The sequence below is a fragment of the Cavia porcellus genome, unplaced genomic scaffold (assembly GCF_034190915.1).
Source record: "Cavia porcellus strain 051 isolate PalLab524CR breed Dunkin Hartley unplaced genomic scaffold, mCavPor4.1 scaffold_19, whole genome shotgun sequence".
Taxonomy (NCBI): Eukaryota; Metazoa; Chordata; class Mammalia; order Rodentia; family Caviidae; genus Cavia; species Cavia porcellus.
The window spans coordinates 29,848,337-29,870,684 of record NW_026947502.1 but is presented as its reverse complement, the minus strand read 5'-3'; the positions used below and the strand labels follow the sequence as shown (position 1 = coordinate 29,870,684).

At 47.6% G+C, this 22,348-nt stretch overlaps 1 protein-coding gene across 3 annotated transcripts in view; it reads right to left on the bottom strand.

The window, feature by feature from the left end:
- Window positions 1–6,606: 6,606 nt before the first annotated feature.
- Cplx2 (complexin 2) overlaps window positions 6,607–22,348 on the bottom strand; it is an 81,631-nt gene continuing 65,889 nt past the window's right edge. Inside the window, exons 1-4 of one of the 3 annotated variants that reach the window (XM_003473226.5) lie at window positions 18,528–18,746; window positions 11,718–11,836; window positions 11,393–11,568; window positions 6,607–10,697 (exon numbers count right to left, since the gene is read on the bottom strand). In XM_003473226.5, the coding sequence (XP_003473274.1) occupies window positions 10,500–10,697; window positions 11,393–11,568; window positions 11,718–11,748 (405 nt within the window). In that variant the 5' untranslated portion in view covers window positions 11,749–11,836; window positions 18,528–18,746 and the 3' untranslated portion in view covers window positions 6,607–10,499. Of the gene's footprint in view, window positions 10,698–11,392; window positions 11,569–11,717; window positions 11,837–18,089; window positions 18,336–18,527; window positions 18,747–22,348 lie in introns of those variants that run through there. The other 2 variants (XM_005005168.4, XM_005005167.4) reach the window with 2 other exon arrangements.

Genomic DNA, 22,348 nt, shown 5'->3' with positions numbered 1-22,348 from the left:
CCTTCAGAGTCATGCTTTGTGCAGTGTGTTCCACACTGAACCACAGTTGGTCTGGATGACCCACAGAATACTTCAGAAGTGATGACTTGTGGCTTTTTTTTATTTTAAAGAGAATAAAACAAAGCAAAACAAAATAAAATAGAACAAAACATATCAGAGCAAAACAATGCAAATAACACAGGATTTCAGAACAAGACAACAGGAAATCAACAGTGGCTACCATAATGTCTCTTTTCTTTGAAATAGTTGTCCATACCTTCACACACAATAAGTTAATGCAAATCAAAAATAGTATAAAAGCAATCAAAACAAAAGAATGAGAGCCTTATGGGCCTTCAAAATCAGACACTAGGAAATCAATAGTGGCTACCATAATGTTTCTTGTTTTCTTCAAAATAGCTATCCATATCTTCATACACATTGAAATCAAGTAATTAAAAACAGACTAAAGCCAATCAAAATCAAGAATAAAACCATTATTGAACTTCAAAAAAAATGATAGGAAATCAGGAATGGCTACCATGTCTTGTTTTCTTCAGTGTAGCTGTTCATACCATCACACATACTAAAATCAATTCTTGTAAACTCCTTAGGTGAAGTTCTAGGCATATGTAAGCCTATATATGTGCATTTATCCTTTCTGTATTAGAGGGAAAAGCAAAACAAAACAAAGTATAAGAAAAACAAGAAACAAGAGTCAAATAAATAACTATAACAAAGAGCCCAAAACAATAACAATGTAGGCTTTCAAAACAGAGTGGTAGGAACCTAACACATCTTGTTGTTTTTCATAGTTATCTTCAAAAGTCTTACTCAAATTACCAGATATAGTCATGCAAAATTGATCTAATCCTACAGATGTTAACTGTTTTGTTCCAAGAACAGAATGAGTAGTTCAATCATCTTGGTACTCTTAAGTGTATGTATACAAATTTGTATCTTTTTTCTTTTTCTCTTCCTTCTTTTCTCCTTTTTCCCTGAGTTATTTTTTCCTCTTTGAGCAGTGTCTTCTCCTTTCACAATATTTATTGAAGGTTTTGTATCTTATTTACTCTTTCAGTTTCTTACACTAGAGAGACAATACAGTATTTACACATTATTTCACTTATGAGTATGGTCTCAAGTTGCTTCCATTTACCTATAAAAGCCTCAATATGGTCCTTCTTTATAGATGAGTAGTATTCCATTGTGTAAAAATACCACAGCTTTTTTATTTATTCCTCAGTTGATGGGCATTTGTGTTGTTTCCAAGATTTAGTTACTACAAATTGTGCTGCTATAAACATAGGTGAATGTATATCACTGAGGTATGATGTTTTCAGTTCTTCCGGGAATATGCCCATAAGTGGAATATCTGGGTCAAATGGGACTTCCAATCCCAGATTTTTGAGGAATCTCCACACTGATTTCCACAGTGGTTACACCAGTCTACACTCCTATCAGTAGTGCAGAAGAGTTCCTTTCCCCCCACAGCCTCTTCAGCATTTGTTATTGGTGGTTTTCTTGATCCTGGCCATTCTTCCTGGTGTGAGATAGAATCTCAGTGTTGTTTTAATTTGCATTTCTCTAATGACCAATGGTGTTGAACATTTTTTCATGTATTTATTTTCTATTTGTACTTCTTCATCTGAGAAGTATATATTTATCTCAGATGCCCATTTTTGAATTGAGTCTTTGAATTTCAGGGGCCTGATTTTTTAAAATTCTTTATATGTTTTAGATAGAAGTCCTTTGTCTGAGGGACAGTTGACTGAGATTTTTCCCCCCAATTTGTAGGGTTTTTTTTTTTTTCACTGTGTTGGAGATTTCTTTTGACATGCAAAACTTTAATAAGATGAGATCTCAGTTGTTGATTCTGGGAAGTATTTCCTGTGCAGCTTGAGTTTTATTCATGAATTCTTTGCTGACTCTGTCTCTTCAAGATTTATATCTACTTGTCTTCCATCAGATTGGTGTTTCTGTTTTAATATTTAGATCTTTGATGCATTTTGACTTTAATTTAGTGCATGGTGATAGGCATGGGTCTAGTTTTAGTTTTAGGCATATGGAAAGCCAGTTTTTCCAGCACCACTTGTTAAAGAGGCTATCTTTCTTCCAGTGAATGTGTTTGGCCCCTTTGTCAGAGATAAGGTGGCTGAATGTGTTTGTAGTTGTGGTTGTATCCTCTAATCTATTCCACTGATCTTCAGGTCTGTTTTTATTTCAGTACCATGCTGATTTTTATCACAGCAGCTTTGTAGTATAACTTCAAGTCAGGGATTGTGATGCCTCCTGCCTTGCCTTTGTTGCCCAGAATTGCCTTTGCTATTCTAGGTCTCTTCTGGTGCCAGATGAATTTTAGGAATGATTTTTCTATATCTGTGAGGTATGCTAATGGCATTTTGACTTGACTTGTGGCTTCTAAATCTGGGTCACAAGTGACATTGCAGCTTCTGCTTTGTTCTCCTGGATATCCCACTCTGGGGAGACTAGCTGTCATACTGGGAGGCCATTCAACAAGTTCTACAAAGAGACTTCCCCAGAAAGGATGTCTCCTGTCAATATCCAGCATCAGCTGCTAGAAATAGGACTGAGCCACCTCAGAGGCGCAACCTCCAGCCCAACTGAATCTGCAGATGAGACTGCTGCTCCAGCTACCAGCTTGCTGGTGACTTCATGATGGACCCCAATCTAGAACTATCCAGTTGACCCAACACCAGGAACTGTGACCCACAGAAACAATGAGAAAAAATTAAATACTTACTGCTGGAAATCACTAAGTTTTGGGGTAATCTGTTATGCAGTGTGTAACTACTACACATTGTGAAGTCTATTTTGAGTTTAAGATTCAAGAGAGCTTCCAGAAGGAGACAGTTATTCCCTTCTGTCCTCTAACTCTCTGTGACCCTTACTTCACAGCTTGTCTTGTGTTACGCTGAAAAGACAAAAGACAGATTTAGTTTCAAATCTAGGCTTCCTAATTTACTCTTTGGCTGATGAGAGGGATTTTGCTATAATTAATTCTTCTTTTTATCCTTTTCATTTCTTCTCCTTCCTTTCCTCTCCTTCTATTCTTAGTTTTCTTCACCAGACATGCCATTGCAATATCAATGGCTATTAATTTTTACAAGACCATGACATGCCAGGCACTGATTTAGGATCTACAGATATTTTATTTAATTTCTTCAATTACCTTGATGGTAGTGGTGGTGGTGTTAGACATTATAATGCTTTTTTAAAAAAATAGATAACAAAGCTAAGGTCCAAAACAGTTGAGGCATGGGTTGAAGATCAGATAAAATCATTATTCAGAACCAGGTTTGTCTGAACTGAAAGCTCATTCCCACTGTATTCTTCTTCCAAATCTCAGCTTCCTCACATGTAGAACAAGAACAATACTGACCTGAGAGACTGCTATCAGGATGAAGAGAGGTAATGCTTTTAAAGCAATTAACTTTTGTGTACGGCACACAGCAGGTGGTGAGTAGCGCTCCCTCCCCCTCTCTCTCCTTATGTATATTAATATGGGCTGCCTTAACCTTCATAAAGAATAGCTATGTCAAGTGACTCTTACAATGAGAGGAACAAGGAGTTGATGTAGCCAACAGCTGTGATCACTGGGCCTTCTCCAGGTAGGGTAGATGAAGTGGGTCTGGAGTCCAAGGAGGTGGTGACACCGGTTCTGATGCCACCTACTGAGCCTGTACCATTTGCTGGTGCTATGTTTGGAGCTGGCAAGTGCCCTGTCTGACCTCATACAAGGAGGAAAGGGTGGTGTCTGCATACCCAGGTCAGTGCCTGTGGAGAGGCTGGGTGTGTAGTGATATCTCCAGCTAGAGAATCCCAACTGAGAAAACCTATTCCTCAGGGGGTATCGAATCATTTCTCAGATCAGGCAAGAAACCCCAATTAATTAAAAGTGCTAAGTGAGTGGTCTGGAAGCAGAGTTTTGCAGTCAATTAAGAGAGATGCTGGAGGAGGGTTCATTAACCCTCTACCTCCTGATGGCTTTCAGTTTAGGATCGAGAGCTATCTGGCTGGAATGAGCCTTCTGACACTATGGGGCATGCAAGCAGGAGAGTGTCCTCTACCAAAGATGGCACAGAAAGAATCTCTGAATTGCATGGGAGGAACGATTTGATTTTGAATCCCCTTCCCACCCTATTTTCTTGACTTCCAGGTGTTTTGAACTTATGGTGAGCCAGTGGTCACAATCTTATCCCATGTAGAGGGTAGCCCATGTGAAGGGCTATTTGGGCTTCTCCTGGGTGAGCCAGTGTGGAGCACAGATTGCCTACTGCACTTCCCCAGATACTTCACATCCAGCAGCCCCAAATTCTTGATCTTCCTCCAAAGCTGTCCCCCATCCAAGTTCCAGATCTTGGAGAATGGTACCCTCAAAGCAGATATTGGTTCACACATCTCTTTCTTCCATGCTTCCAACATCCAACATGCTAATTTGTCTTCCTATGAATCCCTCCAATCTGCCTACCTCACCTCATGACATGAGGGTACAGGGTGCATTGGGACCCACTCAGTGGAATGGAGGAAGTGGGAGCTGATGGGTGTTCTGGTTTGGGTTGTTTACTGAGGAGGGAATCGAATCTCTGAAAGACAGTATTTGAAGTTTTGGGCAGACAATATAGATGGACTCCACAGAAACCCCACGGTCTTTAGTGTTTTCTTTCCCTCTAGTCTTTGGTGTTGGAAGGCCTCTGGTCCTTGGGGGAACTCACTCATCAGTGGCTCATTTCCTTGTATTGAAGATGCTTCCTCTACCACCTGAAACCCTGTGACTGCAGAGGGTTGGAGTTCTGATGCTTCTGAGTTCCTTCTCAGCTCCAGCACTTTGTAGGGAAGGGAGACTTTTAGCTCAGTTTCAGTGGAGAGCAGCTTCTAGGACTCTCAATTGTCTCTCATCCTGATATTCAGTGTTTTGTAACCCCTTCCCTTTAAGTGTGGGCAGGATCTGTGACTAAGGTGATAGGACATCATTTCTGTAGTTAGGTTATATAACATATTGTGGTTTCCATCTTGGTAGCAGATTTTCTCTCAACCTTTTTGGCTTGTAGGCTTCAGTGAAGCAAGCTGCTATATTTTGAGCTGCCCCAGTGGAGGAGCCCATAGGGCAAGGAGCAGAGGATTGTCACCAGTTGGATAGCCAGCGAGGAACTGAAGCTTCCCGTTCCTCCAACTCAGTAGAACTGCCAGTTCCACTGGAGTTCCTGCCAGTAACCACATAGCTTGGAAATAAGCCTTCTAATGAGACTCCAGCTCTGGTCTCCACTTGACTGCACTTTTGTGAGTGACCCTGACATGCAGGATCCAACTAAGCTTGTGTCCAGACTCCTGACCCACAGAAACTGAGATAATAAATATATGTTGCCTTATAGAATGCTCAAATTAGGGAGACAGGTGCAGTGACTTAATTTACAATAGAATTTTCAAAGTGCATTCACTGAGTGCTTGATACCTAGTGATAAACATGTGCATGGAGGACCCCATTTGCTCCTCACAATAAATGTGTTCATAGTAATTATTATATTTCACTTCACTTATAAGTGAACACCCACAGGGGTTAAACGTTCTGATCAAGCTCACTCTTCTAGGTGACAGAGCCTCTCCACACACCCAGGGCTGTCAGAGCTGTCAGCTGTGATGCTTTGTGTTAGGTATGAGCAGCGACAAACTATACTGTGATCAAGGGATGAGACTGTATGAGGGTAGGCTTCGCAGAGGAGGTGCCATTGAGCTGGATTTTGAGAAGTTTGAGAGTGTCAAGGAGAGGAAAGGTACCATTCATTCCAGGCAGAGAGAACAATCTGCACATGTGATACAGTACAGTATGTGTGGAGACTGGGGCACTTGGAGCAACAAGCTGGGTGTTGGTCTGAACAAGCGGGTCAGGGTCATGTCATGCAGGGCTGTTTTGACCATCTGGATGTTATGTGCTTAGCAAATTTCATCCATTGTGGGGTGCTGGGCAGGGAGTGAGTGATATGATGAACTGCATTTTAGATAAATGCAGGTGGGGCTGGGCCAATGGAGGATGGATGAAAGAGGTCAACCAGTATGTGGGAGACCAGTGCATACCTGTGGGAAGTGGAGAGAAATGAGGCCTAACTACAGAAAAGGTGTTGGGGGTGCAAAGTGGAAGGGAGCTCTGATATGGTCAAGGCCAGGGGAGTGTCTGTGTCCAGGAGGAATGCAGAGTAGTGTCCTCTGTGTACCTCAGCCTCCTGCGCAGGGTCTTGCAGAGATGATGCTCCATCAGTGTTCACAGGGTGATAGATCTTTGTCCTCCCATATGACTTCATGGCATTGTGGATGGCATTGGTGATGTCCTATCACCTAACACCCTGGGGATGGTTAGAAACACTGTGTGTGTGCACATGCATGTGTGTGTGTACCTGTCTCTCAGCTTTTGGAGTTTTAGAGTTGACATAGGGAGATGGAGTGACCCTGGAATTCTGGGACCCAACTCCAACCCTGGGTTCAGTTGATTTTTGGAGTCATTTTCAGTGTTCTGGGTAGGAAAAAGGGAAGATCTTTCTGGAGTCTTTGGTGAGGTCATGTCTCTTTATCCCTGGCAGTGCCGATAGACAGAAGAGGGCAGTCACACAGAGCAGCTGTACAAGGTCTTTTTCTTTGTTGTCATGGTTGGTTTTGTACATCTTAGCATTTGCATCATACAAAGGGGGTGGGGAGCAACAGCCATGGCTTTAGGTCAGGTTCAGGGGGACATGAGGGGGTGGCCCTCCCCTCCCCCCAGGCACTGACACATTTAAAAGAAGCAGAGCAACAAAGACACAGCACAGTTGCGGGAAGATGGTTCCCCCGTGTGAGCAGGATGGTCCATCTCTCCCGGGTCTCAGTGGGACCCCCAGCCCTGCCCCAGGGCCAGCGAGAGCACCTGCTGTCCTCTACACAGTGAAGAGGGTAGAGGCAGCAGGAGTGGAGACGGGAATAAGAACATTGGGTGGGAGGCATGTCCTCAGACCTGGGAGATGCCCTTCATTGGACCTGGTCTGACTTCAGCCTCCCTGTGCAGTCAGAAGCCTGTGGAACCCTCCTGTGAGGATTAGAAACCCTCCTCTTGGGCCTGGGAAGTCCCCCACTTTACTCTAGCCCCACATGGCTGCTCTGCCCACCAGCTGTGCCACTCGGAAGGAGCCCTGGGCTGCAATACCTCTAGCTCTTCCCCCTTCTTCTCACTTTCTCAGTCTCATGCACACCTGGGATGCTCTCTTGACATCCTGCTTCCATTTGAAGATGCACATAGCCAGGTCAGTTGTTAGGACACCCCTTCAGGGCAGTTTTGGACCTGAAGCAGAGGTCATCCATGTTTGGAAATCCTGGCCTATTGCCAGTGCCCAGCACAGGGAGACTCAGAGAAGCCCCCTTCCTTCTCCCTGGGGGAGAATCCCAGGGACAGGAGCAGCCCGGGGGGCTGTGCCCAAGAGCACACATGGTGGTGCATGCTGTTGCACCTCATTTGGTTCTCAGCCACTTACCAAAAATTATCTTCCCTTGTGTGTCATGTGTGTGCGCTGAATCCTGGAGCTTCTCCCCTTCTTGGTGTGCACATGTACACTGTTCTGTGTGACACGCACATTCCTCCTCCCATCCAGTGGCCACATACACCTCACACCCCAGATACATCACCTGGACACCCTGTCCCTGCTACAGCATCTGTCTATTTTGCCCCCTATGAGTATGTTGCACACAGACATCCTCTCCGGGCTACACTTTGGCTTCTCCCTACAGTCAGGTCTGTGTTAGAAATGAAAGTAACTGTGTCCCCTGGGTCTGACAGTGATCACTTGCCAGTGGGGGAGGCAGGGATGCACCAAGCAGAGATTGTTGCCCTTGCCTGAACCTCCAGGAAGACCTCAGGTTTTGCTGCTTGGGAGTAGGGTGGAGAAGTCTAGGAGGTGTACTCGGACTAAGCCAGTCCAGCTGATGCCATTTTGGGGAGGCTGAAAAGCCCAAAGCCCACTCTGGGGTCCAGAGGGGCTGTGGAGACCACAGGGACATTGTCTAAGGGACTGGGATGTCTTGAATGTCGAGGTACACTTGCTCATTTTACAGCTCCCTTAGCCTTGGTCTCTGCCACCTAATTTAGCACTCTAGGCTCTGGCATTGCCTTCAAGGTCTGAGGGTCCCTGTCAAGGGAGAGACCTGTCTTGATATTGGTATTTACCTCTGTGTCTAAGATGGACCCACATACAGGGTCCATGGGGCAGGGATTGGGAAAACCTAGAACCTCTCAACTGAGCCCTGCTTGTCTCTGGCCCAGGACCCCAGGGCTCTTGAGAATGACCATCCCACCCAAGTAAAAAGACACAGACAAGCAGACATCAGGGGTGCGAGGTGGCTCCCCATCACAGACATAGGCACAGACAGACATAGCCCCTTGAGGAGCCTGACACAGGGGCACAAAGGGATGGTGGGGAGTGGGGGAGGAGGATGTGCCCAGGAAGCTGGAGCTGCCAGGGCCCTGCTCCCCAGAGAAGGGACAGATCAGGATACGTTTCTGGTTCCCTAAACATATGGATTGTTTGTCTCATCTTTAAAGTATTGCAGTCTAACTGATATGGCTTTAACTATTGGAAACGGACAGAGAAGACACACGTGTCTCTCTGAAATAAAAGCATAAATCCACTAAAATGGAAAACCTGCAGAATGCGAACTGGGACGAATGGGGCAGGGGCTTCAGGGGCAGGCAAGTCGCCCCCTCCCTGGCCCCTGCTTTTGGGATAGGCCCTGGTGAGGGCCCAGCATGGCTTCCTGGAGTACTGCCTGGGTCTGTCCCAGTGGAATTCCTCAGGCAGGAACCCCCCAAGGGTGGGAGGACTCTAGGCGAAGGACAAAGTCTCCTGTCAGATGTGGCCACCTGTGAACAATGGTCTGAGAGCTGAGAGGGAGCATCTTACCCACATTCTTTCTCTCTGAACACACATCCATGGACACAACTGCTTTTTCAGACCCATACCTAAGAACATGACAGTCAACACGCCTGGGAATTCTCCCCACATATACTTCTGTGACATCTAACATAAATCCATGTCTCCCGACACATGCCATTTTGAAAACACATGCATATACAAGCTAACACATGCAATCTCTAAACACATATGAGATGGCTAGCAAAGGGGACACAATCAAAAATACCACCTCAAACAAGCACACATAACAAGGCTGCCTGACATATATAACCTCTAACGTGGAGATAGGTGACTAGCACACACACGCACATCTCAGGATACACCACACTCCAACCACACAAACATGCATAAAATCTCTGGACATACAACTGCTGATGCCATCTCTACTACACACTATGCCACACATAAGTTCACTTTCCTCCTTCATTTTCTACTCCCTTCTGCCCCACATCTTTCTCATAAAACTGGCTAAGTAGGTGGCATTGGCAATTTGGAGGTGGCTGGGGGGCAAATGCCAGCCCCATACATCCCAGAGGAGAGTTTGTTCTTGGCCACTGAGATGAATGGACAGATGCCTTTCTATCAAATGGGAATTGGCTTCTCCCCAACAACTTGGGGCTTTGGCCAGGAAGGGTCCTCTTGGGGACCATGGGGCCTTGGAAGCACATGGACAGGACAGAGTGGGTAAAAGGGCTGGATAGGAATGGGGGCAGCTTGGTCACACCAAAGGGGAATCCCATGGCATAGACCATCACTGCCCGATGGCTCCAAGTGTTTCTGGGGGCCTGGACAGCCCCTAGATTGGGTGAGCTGGGCCCAGCCTGGCAGTGGGGTCCCAGGACTTAAGTGGAGTGAAAGGGAACAAGGGGTTGCCCTATTCTGGGCTCCTCCACAGATGTGCTAAAGTCCAAAGATGATCCATTTGGTGGGATCAGCCTAGCAGGGGCCATGCCACTCTGGATGGGTTTTGGGGAGGGATGGGCTGGGTGTCACCAGGGACAGGGAAGAAGAGCCCCAGCCTCCTGCCCAGCTCCTAGCCTGTCCAGACCTGGGGCCTCTCAGGCTAGGTCCTCATGAGACAGGCTTACCCTATTCTCTTCAGAGCCAGGCCCGTCAGTGCCCCTGCCCTGACCTGAAGACCCACTAGAGGGTCAGAGGCTAAAGGCCAGCATGCTGGGCAGGGGTGGAATGTGTCATTACTTTGGCTGGCTGGGGACAGTGGTCCTCCTGGCAGTGGGGAGCATGAAGGAATATATGGGGGTTACCACACTAGCATAGACCTTAGGTTTCAGGGGAGTCCTCCAGTGCCTTTGGCCCTGGGTTCAATGCCCCCTGCTGGAGAAAAGCTGTCTTCCTTTTTCGAACTACTGTACTTGGGAGGAGGCTGGGACTTGATACCCTGGGATGAAGTGGGGTGTCAGAGAGTGCTGAGGGGGAGAAGCCCCTGGCCAGGAAAGGGGGGCAGAGGCCAACTGAGGTTTTCCCCTTCAGAATTGAGACTTAACTGAATAAAAAGAAAAGAAAGAACAAAAAAAAGTAACAAGTGGAGTGAGGCTGGAGCCAGAGCGCCCATTACTTCTTGAACATGTCCTGCAGTGGGCCAGGCAGGTATTTGAGCACCGTGTCCAGGATGCTCTCCTCTTCCTCCTCCTCCTCGTCCCCGCAGCCTGCAGGGATGGCCTTCTTGGGCCGAGTCAGGCTTCCCTCACAGGGCTGTTCAAGAGCTGCCTTCTCCTCTGCCTCCTTCTCCTCCTTCTTCTTCAGCCCATACTGGGGAAAGGGAGGACAGAAAGGAATGACAGTGCACAGAGGTAAGGTGAGAGCTGGCTCTCTGCGTCATGCATATGTGTTTGATGTGGCTCATGAACACTTCTTGAGCCTCAGTCTCCTCATCTATAAAGTGAGGTTAAAGGTACCATCTCTGTGCTTGGTCCTTAGTAGGTGATTAATGAGATAGAGATGGTGACTGGGGTTTTCTTTATACCTTTCTTTAACAGCTTGTTGCTCTTTTGAAATCCCAAAGATCTAAACACTGATAGCTTTCTCATGGGTCTGGAGTCAAATTTGGGTGGCAAGCCTAGGTTTGAGCCAGTGAAAGACTACCTCTAGTCTTGATTTGTTGCCTGATGCTCCCAGACATGCACTGAACTCTTTGGCATAGGTGGCAGCCCCACAACCACAGGGAGTGATGTCTAACAATAGTACCAGGAGCTCAGAGCACTAGAGAATTTTTCTCTAGCATTCACAGATTCTGCATTTCACACATGTCTGGCCCTAAGGGTCTTGGACCTGAAGCACTCTTTGCATTATTTTGTTTAATCTCCATAGTTATCTTTTGAAGGATCCATTTTTCTGATAAGAAGAGTGAGGCTCAGAGAGTACTAGGTCTAAGGTGAAAGCTGGGATCCAGGGAAGCCCGAGATCTGGGTTTCAGGGCACCAGTGTACCCCTCCTGAGATGCTGACCTTGTCTCGGATCTGCTGCCGGACCTTCTCACGCTCGGCCTCCATGCGTGCGTGCTTGGCCTTGCGCTCCTCTTCCTGCTGCCGCAGAGCCTCCTGCCGCTCTTCCTCTTTCTTCTGTGCGTCAGGGTCCTTCTCCTCCTCTCCGCCCAACATTTTCCCCATGTCCTTGGTGGCCCCTATGGGGGCAGTGTAGGGAAGAAAAGGGCACGGTCATGTAGGGGACAGGATTGGAAAGACGGGACAGAGGAGCTGAGGTCCCCTTCTATCTTGGTCAGAACCCCCAACTTGGGGGACCATGGTGTGGGGAGGGTGGTGCTGGGCTCACCTCCGAGGGCCTGCTTCATGACGAAGTCCATGCTGCTGGCTCTGGTTAGCTTGCCTTAGCCCACGGCTGACTTAGCACCCTGTGCTCCTGGCTGGCCTGGCTGGGAGAGATGTTTCAACCTGCAAAAGAGGAGGTGGGAATCACATGGGGAGGTCTCTCTGCCCAGGGAGGGTCCCACACCCTGGGGACCCAATCTGGTGCAGATGGGAGACCAGGAGTCTGAGGCTAGCGAGAAGGAGGCAGCAGTTTATTGAACACTCACTGTGTACCAGGAACACGTGTGCTGCCAAACACCTTTTGATCTCTATTTGAAAGCCTTTATCTTGACCATAGTGTTCTAACTTAATCAAAGCCAGGAGTATTGGAATAAGCCTGGAATTTTGAGTCAGGCAGAGCTGTGTTTTTATGCCACTCTTGTTTGTTATGATCTTCAGCAAACCGCTTAACCTCTAAGCCTGCAGTTTCCCCCTGTCTAAGGCAGAAATGACAGAGCTTTTTCCAGAGCTAATGCAGAGATTGGAAAGAATCTGTCCAGGCCCTTGGGTGAACCCATAATGACTGAGCCTGTGCTTAGGGCCCCAGCAAATCAGGTGCATAGAGAAATGGGAACAGTAGGCTTGGAGGAGCATACCCAGACTGTGAAAATGAGACTAATGGAGAAATCAGTTATTTTTATTGCAGCATACAAGTAAATTTTGTTTTGTAGTTTAATATTGATTTTTATTTTGAATTACACATGGGGGGTATTGGAAACATAATCTTCTTGGAGCTTAGGGCCTTCAAAATACCTAGCATTGCTTGCGGTAGGCGCTCTGCTAGTGTCCCTTCTCTCTAAATCACCAACTTTCAGCTTTTATTATCTTTTATTGTTGTACTTTTGCCTCAGAAGACTTTATCCAAATAAAATCTTAATAGGAATCTCAGTATGCAAAATATGTAAAAATGGAACTCTTCCAATAGTAACGGCGAGGAGAGGAAAGATCGAGCCCTGGAAATTTCACCCTTGCCTTTCTTACCATATCCCCTCACAGTGCTCTCATTCAGACAGTTTATGTTTATTTTAATCACTAATTTCAGTGACCATTGAACAGACAAGGCCACTATGTGTGAATGAGACAACCACGGGCTGCTCAAAGTATAATGTGTTTTAGTGGTCAGTTGAGGCTGGGCCTACTCTCGAGGCCTTGGAGTCTTTATGATTTGCTAGGAAAAAAGGAATCCTGGGAAATCATGGCCGAAAAGCCAAGCTGAATATTACAACCAGGTTTAGTTCAAGGACTTTATGGCTCTTTATGGATGGACTTTTCCCATTTCTTTCAAAATGAGAAGTCTTATTGGCAAGCTGAGGTTTTTCTAGCATGGGGACCAGGAGCTTATCTGTATGATCAGACCTCTTGATTGGTTGTTTTGGGTTAGAGAAAATCATGACATGATGGGGAAAATATTCTCGGGGGCTTTGGCATCAGGCCCAACTGGTTTAGAATCCTAGATTTAGTACTTACTGTCTATGAGTTCCTGGGAAGGATTCAGTTTACTCCCTGCAAAATGGGGGAATATTAAAGCTATCTTGTACTGACACATGAAGGAGAAGAGATACTGATCAAGTACTTGTGGTACAGAAGGACTCATTGCCCATTATCTCTTTATGTAGATTACATTTAGGCTAAAAAAGAAAGTCATTCAAGCATTCAAGGAAAGGTTAGGGAACCCATCCTGACCCAGAAATCTGAGTTTGAAGATGGTGCAGTTCAGTCAAGATGGTTTCAATTGCTTTAAGGCCTTGGGAAACAACTTCATTCTAAGATCAGGAAATGAGCAATGTAATCAAGTGATTTCAGGAATTCTTGAGTACGTTCTCAACATATACATGGAGCTCAAGGAATTAGCCGTTGGTGGTGGCAGATGCAGGACTCTAATCTGAGGTGTTTCCCATGAGTAGTCAGGACACCTGGCGTAGTGTCAGATTTGTCCCTGACTTGCTGCATGACGCTGGCAAGTCTCTTTCATGGCCAGCTGATGTCCCAGCCCTTTCTCCAGGATTTATATTGTCTGCAGCATGGCTGACTTCCCCACTGTATCCTTGAACGCCTCTCTTATTTTGGCAGTATGACTGCTCTTCCTCTACCTCCATCTCCCATTGTACCCTCCCTTCCCGCTTCCTCTCCTACCTTCCTTTCCCTTCTCTGTTTCCTTTACTGGACCCACTGCTTTCTGTTCTCACATAAGCTTATGCCTCAAGATCCTGACCTCAGACCCTCCCTCTTTTTCCTCTTTAAATTTTCCCCGGAGGAACTCCTCCATTGTAGGAGTTTTAAGGACCACTGATGCTGCGACACCTAGACCTCTTATCTGGGCTCCAGATCACCTTAAACATTCATCAACAAATATTAACTCAGCACCTAGTATGTACCAGTTGATCTGTTAGGTGCTAGGAATATTGGTGAATTAAACTTTGTCCTCACACAGATTATGTTCTAGTGTGGGATGTGTGTGTGTGTGTGTGCATGCTCACACTTGTATGTAGAGACACAAACAGTGAATAAATCAAAGCAATACATTTGGCTTCTCTTGAATATCTATCCCCGGATGTTCTGTGGACACAACTTGAATTCATCACACCAACACTGTGCCACCAGACTTTCACCTCTGCTTTCATGCATTTATCCAGCAAACATCAATTATCTCTGCCAACTCTTCCTAGATTTACAAAGCCCATCTGCTGAAAGAAGAGCAATCTTATCAATGCTTATATCTCTATTTCTCACGGTGGCCATAACTTAGCCTGTTGGGGTTACTTAGCTAAGCTTTTGGGTCTACTCCAAAGTCCTGTTGCCTAATCCCAGCAGTTAAGCATTTGATCTGAACCAAAAGCTAAAAAGTGATCTTTGGCTTTAAACAATCTTTTTTGTTTATTCTATTGAGAATCTCCTAACCTAATTATTCATTCCTCAAAACCAAGACTACCTCTGACGTCCTTCTCAGCATATGACTTTCCTCTTATATCTTGTCTTGGGGCGCAGTGGAAGGGGCATGTGCTTTGGGGCCAGGCCTGCCTGACAAGATACAGACTCTGTAACTGACTTAATTGTGCGATGGTAACTGACCTAACCTGTTTGATACCAGGTCTTCTCTATAAAAAGATTATTAAGCTTCCACTTTGAAAGGTTAGAAATAATCATTGCATTGCGTTTGGCACATGGCAAGTACTCAGTAAACAGTGGCTGTTATCAACGTGATGAATTCCAGCTGGTGTGAGCTTCTGAAACCTCCCCTTTTCTAGGTCTTAGGAAATTCTCCCCCTTCTATTTTAACCCAGTCCAGCTACCTGTGCTCTGAATTTTCTCTTTTCACCTCATTCTTGATCTGTTTACCACCCTCCTCTTCCTCACATTTTCAGGGTCCTCTCCATAGGTCACTTGGATCCCCCCCTTCTCCGACTCCTCCCCTGAACCCTGCATTCCCATTAGTCTCTGTCCTGGCGTTGTGAGGAAGGGTCTACACTTCGTGACCCCTTGTCTTCACTTCCAGGTCAAGTTACTTGCACTGCGAGACCAGAAACCTGCTGCCTCTGCACCACCCCTAAACTTCCCTATCAGAGTTGCTAGTAGGCTTTCTCGGTGCCAGACCCGAAGTGTTTTCACTACCGTCCTTCCCTCCGCCTTCTATAGCATCAGATGCTGCTGCCGACTGCCTCCCTCCATTTTTTTCAGCCTTTTTGAATCTACTCCTGAGTTCTGTGACACAGCACTCTTGCGGATTTCATTCTACCTCTCATCTAGGTCTTCCCTCCTTCACTGGCACCTTTCCTTCTTTTCCTATTAATATGTAAGTGTTTTCTAAGTAAATTCTCCTTTCTCACTGCACCCCTTTTCTCCCACAGAATTCTCATCTACTTCTAGAGATTTAGTGCCTCTGTCTACCTGTCTGTCTTTCATTTATCTCTCTCTCCCCCGAACCTGCATACTTAATTCTCTGCTGCATATTGTTATACAGATCATCTCCAATTCAATCTGTTCAAAGATCAGTTTCATCCTTGCTGCCCCCAACTATCGCTTTTTTGATGGAGGGATCTCCTGTTTCAATTGCTTCAAGTGAAAACCCCCGTCAGTGAATTCCTCAGTCATTTATCCATCCACTCTTTCATTAACTCATACTGTATTCCTTAATCACCTGTTTTCTGCTAGACACTATTCTGGGCACTGGGTTATGGCAGGGAAGAAGGAGGTCTCAGCATTTCCTCTCACAGCATTCGGTGGGCTGGGAGGACAGATCATGCATAGCAGATCACCAGGAACTGATGAGTACAACTGGGATGGGGGTTCGGGGGAGAAGCTGAGAGACTGTAGCTTCACAGTGGCTCCCACATTCCCACCCTCCTCTCTCTTATTGTTGCTAATGCCTTTTTCAGGGCCTGGGGGTCCCGAATTTTGCATGACCTTTAACACCATCTTTCCCCTACCGTATCCATCCCCCACACAGCTGGCCAATTGATCTTCCTAAAGGGCAGATCTGCTCATGCAAACAAACTCTGCAGTGGTTCCCCATGGCCTTGTTAGACTGAACACAGTCCTTGTGCTGACCTTCAAGTCCTTATAATCTAACATCATTGCCTTTCATTCCTCATCCTTTGCACTGGCTCTGCTAGAACCGAACCTCAACTTAGCTTCTTTTCTAGATTCCTTACCACCCCCAACACTTGTGCATGTGATTCCCCCAATCTGAGAACCTCTCAGCCTCACTTTTCCTGGTGCAAATCCTGACTCTACTGCTTGTTAAGTGACCTTGAGTGAGTGGCTTAATGTTTTCTCATGTGAAAATGGAGACAGACAGTAACATATATGCTGGGAGCCAGTTGTGAGCATTCAGTGAGATAATGCAAAGTTCTCACCAACTCTGTGTCTGGCACATAGTAAGTGCTCATAGCAACTCTGATCATCATCATCACCATCACCACCATCATCCTCACCATCACCACCACCATCAGCAGCAGAAGCAACAGCATTATATTTCCAGATTTCCCTGGCAAGATGTGAAGGTGTCTTCATCTCCTAAGATCAATAGCACTTTCTAGAGCAGTATTGCCTGCCACTAGTTCATGCCTTATCTGTCTGCATGTCTTTCTCTTCCTAATCATTCTGAGAGCTTCTCAGGGCAAGATTTCTCCTGTCCTCAGAATCCACTACAGGTCCATCTTCAGGATCTGTTGAAGGGTCGATTTTAACGCTGTCAGAGCCAGCGAGTACACGCGTTCGCAGTACGAACCTGGACGTTTCACTCTGAATTTGGACATCGTGCGAGCATGTACGCTGGGGTGTGTAGGTATTTTGCCATGGGTCTGTAGGAGTGGGCAGGTCCGGCCGGTTGCCTGCAGTGGAGGATTTGGGCCAGGCCGCCAGGAGGCGCTCCTTAGCGCTTCTGCGGGAAGCCTTGCTCTGTCCCTGCGCGGGAAGGGTGGTGGTGGTGGTGAGGGTGCTGGACTGGGGGAGGGGAGGCAGGAAGGGAGAGGGGGAGGGGTGCCACTGTAGCCCGGGTTTCCCTGCTTCCCGCGCGCCCGGGACCCAGGGCAAGTAAGTCTTCAGTTTCCCTCCCGGACTCCTTCTGAGTCCGACCCAGCTCAAAGGCAGCGGAGACACCTGCTACGGCTTAGCTAAATGAGCCCTAGGCAGTTTTGGGGACTCGGCCCCCTCTACTGACGATAAAACTCCGGACCCGCAGTGTTTGTCCTTGTAGCTGTTTTTCTGTTTTTCTGACTCAAGTCTGGGATATATTCACCCGCAACTCAGTTCGACACTCATTTGCTTTTTGCAGGAGACTCGATGGTAATGGCGGTGGCAGACACGCGGGATGTCCCTCTACGCCCCCACCTCCACTCCACGCCCCTAGAGGAGAAGCGTTGGGGGAGGGAAACGGGCCGTGGCGGGCGGAAGAGGGCAGCCCGGGCAGCAAAGTGGACGCGGCGGGGGCTTCACGTTCCCCCCTAGAACACAGGGCAGGAATCTGGGTGCCCCTCCGGGGCCTCCGCGAGACCAACACGCCCAGCACCTCTACATCGAGCTCTCGATCGGCCACTGAGAGCCCTCTCCCCGTCCCCCCAGTACACAAAGCTGAACCCCAAGACCCTGCCCGGCTGCAAACTTTGCTCCGGGAGGGGGCAGAGTGGGACAAGTGAGAGCCGAGCACGGAAGAGACCCTTCCAGAGGACCCCGAGAGCCGGCGCGTGTGGCTCAAACGTGGGCCCTCCGGGGAAGCGGACAAATAGTCCCCTTGGCCCCGCACCCCCAATCGACATTTAGAGCTCCTCTCCTCCCGCTTCGGTCTGTTCGCCTCCCTCCCTCCCGCCGCTTCTGACTCACTGGGGAGCCCGAACTCTACCTCTAGGGGACGGCTCCCTGCACCCGGGCCGAGAGGCCCGCGGCTCGGGCTAACCACGGCGCGAAGTAGCTAAGATCGACGTCCCCCGCCCCTAGCCCGGCGAGCTCGAAGTTCTTCTCTGCGTTCAGACTTGAGTCTCCCGCCGCATTCGGGGCAGTCCCGGTTCCTTGAGAGCCAGGCTGTTGGGGGCTCCTGCAGGGGTCTCCGGTGCGGGACGCGCGCGCCCTGGCGGTCCGCCCCGCCTGGAGGCGCGGGAGCTGTCCTTTCAGCACCAGCTCCGCGGCCGCGCGCCCCCGCCCCGGCGCCCGGGCTGTCTCCCGGAGCGCCCCGAAAGCCGCACTCTCCGGCTTCCCGGGCTGCCCTGCAGCCTCGAGGCGAGAGCTGAGACCCCGTGGCCCGCAGCCCGGCTCCGCCTTCCGGCCCGCGGCCAGCACCAACCTGGTCCCCGCAACCGTCTAAGCCACTGCAGGGTTCCGGCCCGACTCAACGAGGCGGTTCCTTCTATTCCAGCTCCCGCCGCCGCCTCGTGTAACTCCGCCAGCGAGCTGGGGCCACGGCTGCTCCCGCGGGCGGCTGCCGAAGGCGCCCTCCAATCACGCCCCTCAGCCAGGCCCTGACGCGCTACCGCTCCCCTTCCAGATGGGAAATTCAAATCTCTCTCTCTCTCTCTCTCTCTCTCTCTCTCTTTCTCCCTACCTCTCCTCCTCCACTCTCCCTCTACTTCCCATCTACCTCTCCCATCCTCTCTTTTTCTTCTCTTTTACAGCTCAACCTTTCACTGTCCCCTCTCCCCATCGCAGACACCCCCTTCAATCCTCCTGCAGCCCGGCGTCCTGGCCACAGCTTTAGGGATCACAAGCTACTGCTTTGGAAGAGGGGGGGGGGACGAGTGGAGAAGGCAGAACTGAAAGGTCTCTTCTCGAGAAAGCCCTCCTTTGATTCCTTCAGGCAGAATGAGCACATTCTTGGGGACTCCTGCCACCCCTAAAGGGACCCCTACATCAGCCACTCTGATCTGTCTGTTTGTGTCTTGTCTGAGAGCAGCTCTAGGACCACCCACCATCAGATCATCTTTACTTTTGTCATCCTCGTCCAGCCACATAAGTGCTCAAGAACAACCAGTGCATAGTGCGAGCGAGGCTCCTGCAGGCATCAGACTCTGCTGTGGATCTAGAGGGAGAGGTCTGCTGCAGAACTGCAGTAGATCTTAGGTGATCCACTCACCAGTCCCCTCTAGATCTGTCATACTGTGAAGAAGGAATCCTCTGGCCAAGCTGCCCTAGGAGACAGCTCCTTTCCCACTCTGGGAGGGAAGGAAAGGGTTCTCCAGGAGGCAGGACAACACCTCCCACCCCCAGCTTTTCTTCTTTCTCTCACACTCATTTTTGTTTGGTTACTTTCACCTAATGAGGCTCTGCATTTTCCCTGCCATCTTTCTGGTCTCAACTCTCTTGTAATCCAGACCAACATGGAGGAAAATGGCTTGAAACAGGAGGAACTTTGTGTCAGGCCTTTCAAAGATTTGCAGGAGTTTATGCATCAGTCAGGGTTATGACAGAGTGGAGAGATGACTTCTGCCTCTGCAAAGGATGGCTTCCTTCCAGGGAGGGAATGCAAAAGCTGCTGAAGAACAGGATCTAGAAGAGCATGGAAGTGTGACTTTGTTCCAACAAGGAGGAACTACTCTTTGTATGCTCACAGGAGAGGGCTCCAGTGAGAGATACCCACAAATCAGGGACACTCACTTGGGAGCGTCATCTCTGTTCTCTTCTTAAAGGCAGGAGGGCTTTGCATAAGGAAGACCCTTCTGAGCGCTCTAGTTAGCACTGTGTTGGCCCATCAGCATAGCAGGCTTTTTCTTTGTTATTATTTTTATTTCCTAGGGCAGCACTGAAGGGGAGGGGGAGAAGGGTGCTGTTTGATTAGAATGACTTAGACTTGCCACTAATGCCTGAGGCGAGTTCTGGGCAGAAATATCTGACATCATGTCATTTAAAGAGCCACAATTCCCCTCTGTTCTTTTTTCTCCCTCTTTTCTCTGTGTTTTTAAACAACATGCTCAGTAAATGAGACCTGGCCAGTAGCACTCTGGCTACAGTTGGGTTTTTTTCCACAGTTGGCATTGCTTTTGATATGGATGTCAACCAAGTTGGGCTGAACATTCACTTTAGGGTTTAGAATAAATACTGAACACATTTCTGGGCACCACACTTTAACATGAATTTTGTTAAGCTGGAGAAGAGGGCTGTGTGTGGGCAGGAATATGGAAATCAGAATAAATGAAGAGAGGTGGAAGAATTTCACCTGGAGGAGAGAATACTTAGGGGTATTTAGTGTTGGAGAACTGGCAACACTTCCTTGACTTGTAACTCCAGCGTTTAGTTAGTGCTCGGAAAAATGGGTGCTAAAGAATTGCTTGTAAAATGGATAAGTAACTATGGCAAGGAAAGAGGAGTACAACTGCTTTTTACCATTGATGAAAGTGGAATTAGGGCAATGAGGGAAAGGGAAAGGGAAGTGGACTTTAAGAGGAAGGGCCTCCTATCAATTGGAGCCATAGCATGGTTGCTTCTTGGAGGCCATTGGTTCTCCAATCTGGAAGACAGTAGTGGGGCAAGAGTATGATTCAGGTAACAGATAAAACTTCCTTTGAATCCACACAAAATTGTACATGCCAATAAGAAATGCAAAAATCTGATGGGCCAATAGAAAGGCGGCTCATTCAAATGGTAACTTCACCTGGTTGAAAGGTTAGGCTACATCATAACACTTTATCATAACAACAATCTGAGCTTTCATTGTGTTTCAGGTGCTAACTCTGGGGCCTTTCTCATTTAATTAACACAGATTCTTATTTTCAACACTCAGTACTGAGTGCTTGCCTTACCCTGGACCACTTCTCTCCTCACATGTGCTGCAGCCTATGGAAATGTAACTTTTCCTCTGTAGATTTTTTTAACATTGACATTTATAGTCATCTGTGTCCCTCAGTTTCTCTTACACACACACACACACACACACACACACCGTATCCTACCAAGAATTTGTACCAAGTGTCCATGCCATATTGCCAGCATTTCCTTTATCTCTAACCCAGCCTGTTGCCAATGAGCACATGTGTGTGAAAGGCTCTGGTCCATGCTTAGGAGCTTTGTAGACAACTTCTAAGAATCATCCTGTAAAATATGGATGTGGCTATGCTTAAGATGTCTATCCTGGCGGTGATGAAATTCTACTTTTTCTTTTTATGAGCCCTGGGAGTTTGATTTGTCAGATGATATGTATATGCTTTGAGTGTTCACTACTAAGCAATTCAGAGAGCTGATATTGGTACTTTGTGTGAGGACTGAGGAACAATGTCAGCTGTCATAGACCCTGACTGTGGTGACCAAAGAGAATGGCTCATATAGGGTACCCATCCAAAGGTCCGCCTGTTTCTTCCTTACAGTTGCCTTGATGTAAAGGGTACCCTGGATGCCATGCAGGCAATGAGGGAATGTCTGGGATTCATGGGAATCAGCTCTGCTCTGGAGCTTATAGGCTGGTCCTGACCTGGGCTGGTGTTTTGCCGGTGGGTGCAGAGAAATGTTCAAATGACTCTACAACCTGCCATTCTAGCTTGAGCCTGGAGGGGCAGAGTGGGTCTTGGTTTGAGAGGGTGGCCAGGTACCAGACACAGAGAGAATTGCAGGGGTGGAGCATAGAAAAAGACTCTGGGGCACCTTGCTCATGTGAGGAGTGCTTTCCCTTTGTCATTCACAATGGCTGAGGTGCTGTCACAGCTCAGGTATGTGATGTGAGACTCCTCATCTGCTTCTTTCAACATAGAATGAGGCAATGTGAAGGCAAACCCATCAGCGTGCCATGGTACATTTGTATGTGTCCATCAGTGGGACCATGCAGTATCCATGTGGAATGATTCAGGTGCTATGTGTCATTGTCAGTGTGCAGCAGGGCGTGTGTGTGTGTGTGTGTGTGTGTGTGTGTGTGTGTGTACATGCATGTAGAGCTAAGTGCATGGCATTTAGGGTTTGGGTATAAAGCCAAGTGTACCTCATATAGCTGTGTAGACTGTACATTGTACAACTACAGAGGACCCCATTTATATAAAGTATGCTAGATATAAGAGTGCTGGGGATATGTCATTATTTCTGTGTAATGGTCTGTGTGTCTAAGTGTTGCTGTCAACCAGGGATGACCTAGGAAGTGATAGGGTGTTACCATGGGGATGAACTGGTGCAATCTTCTGTCACCATCAG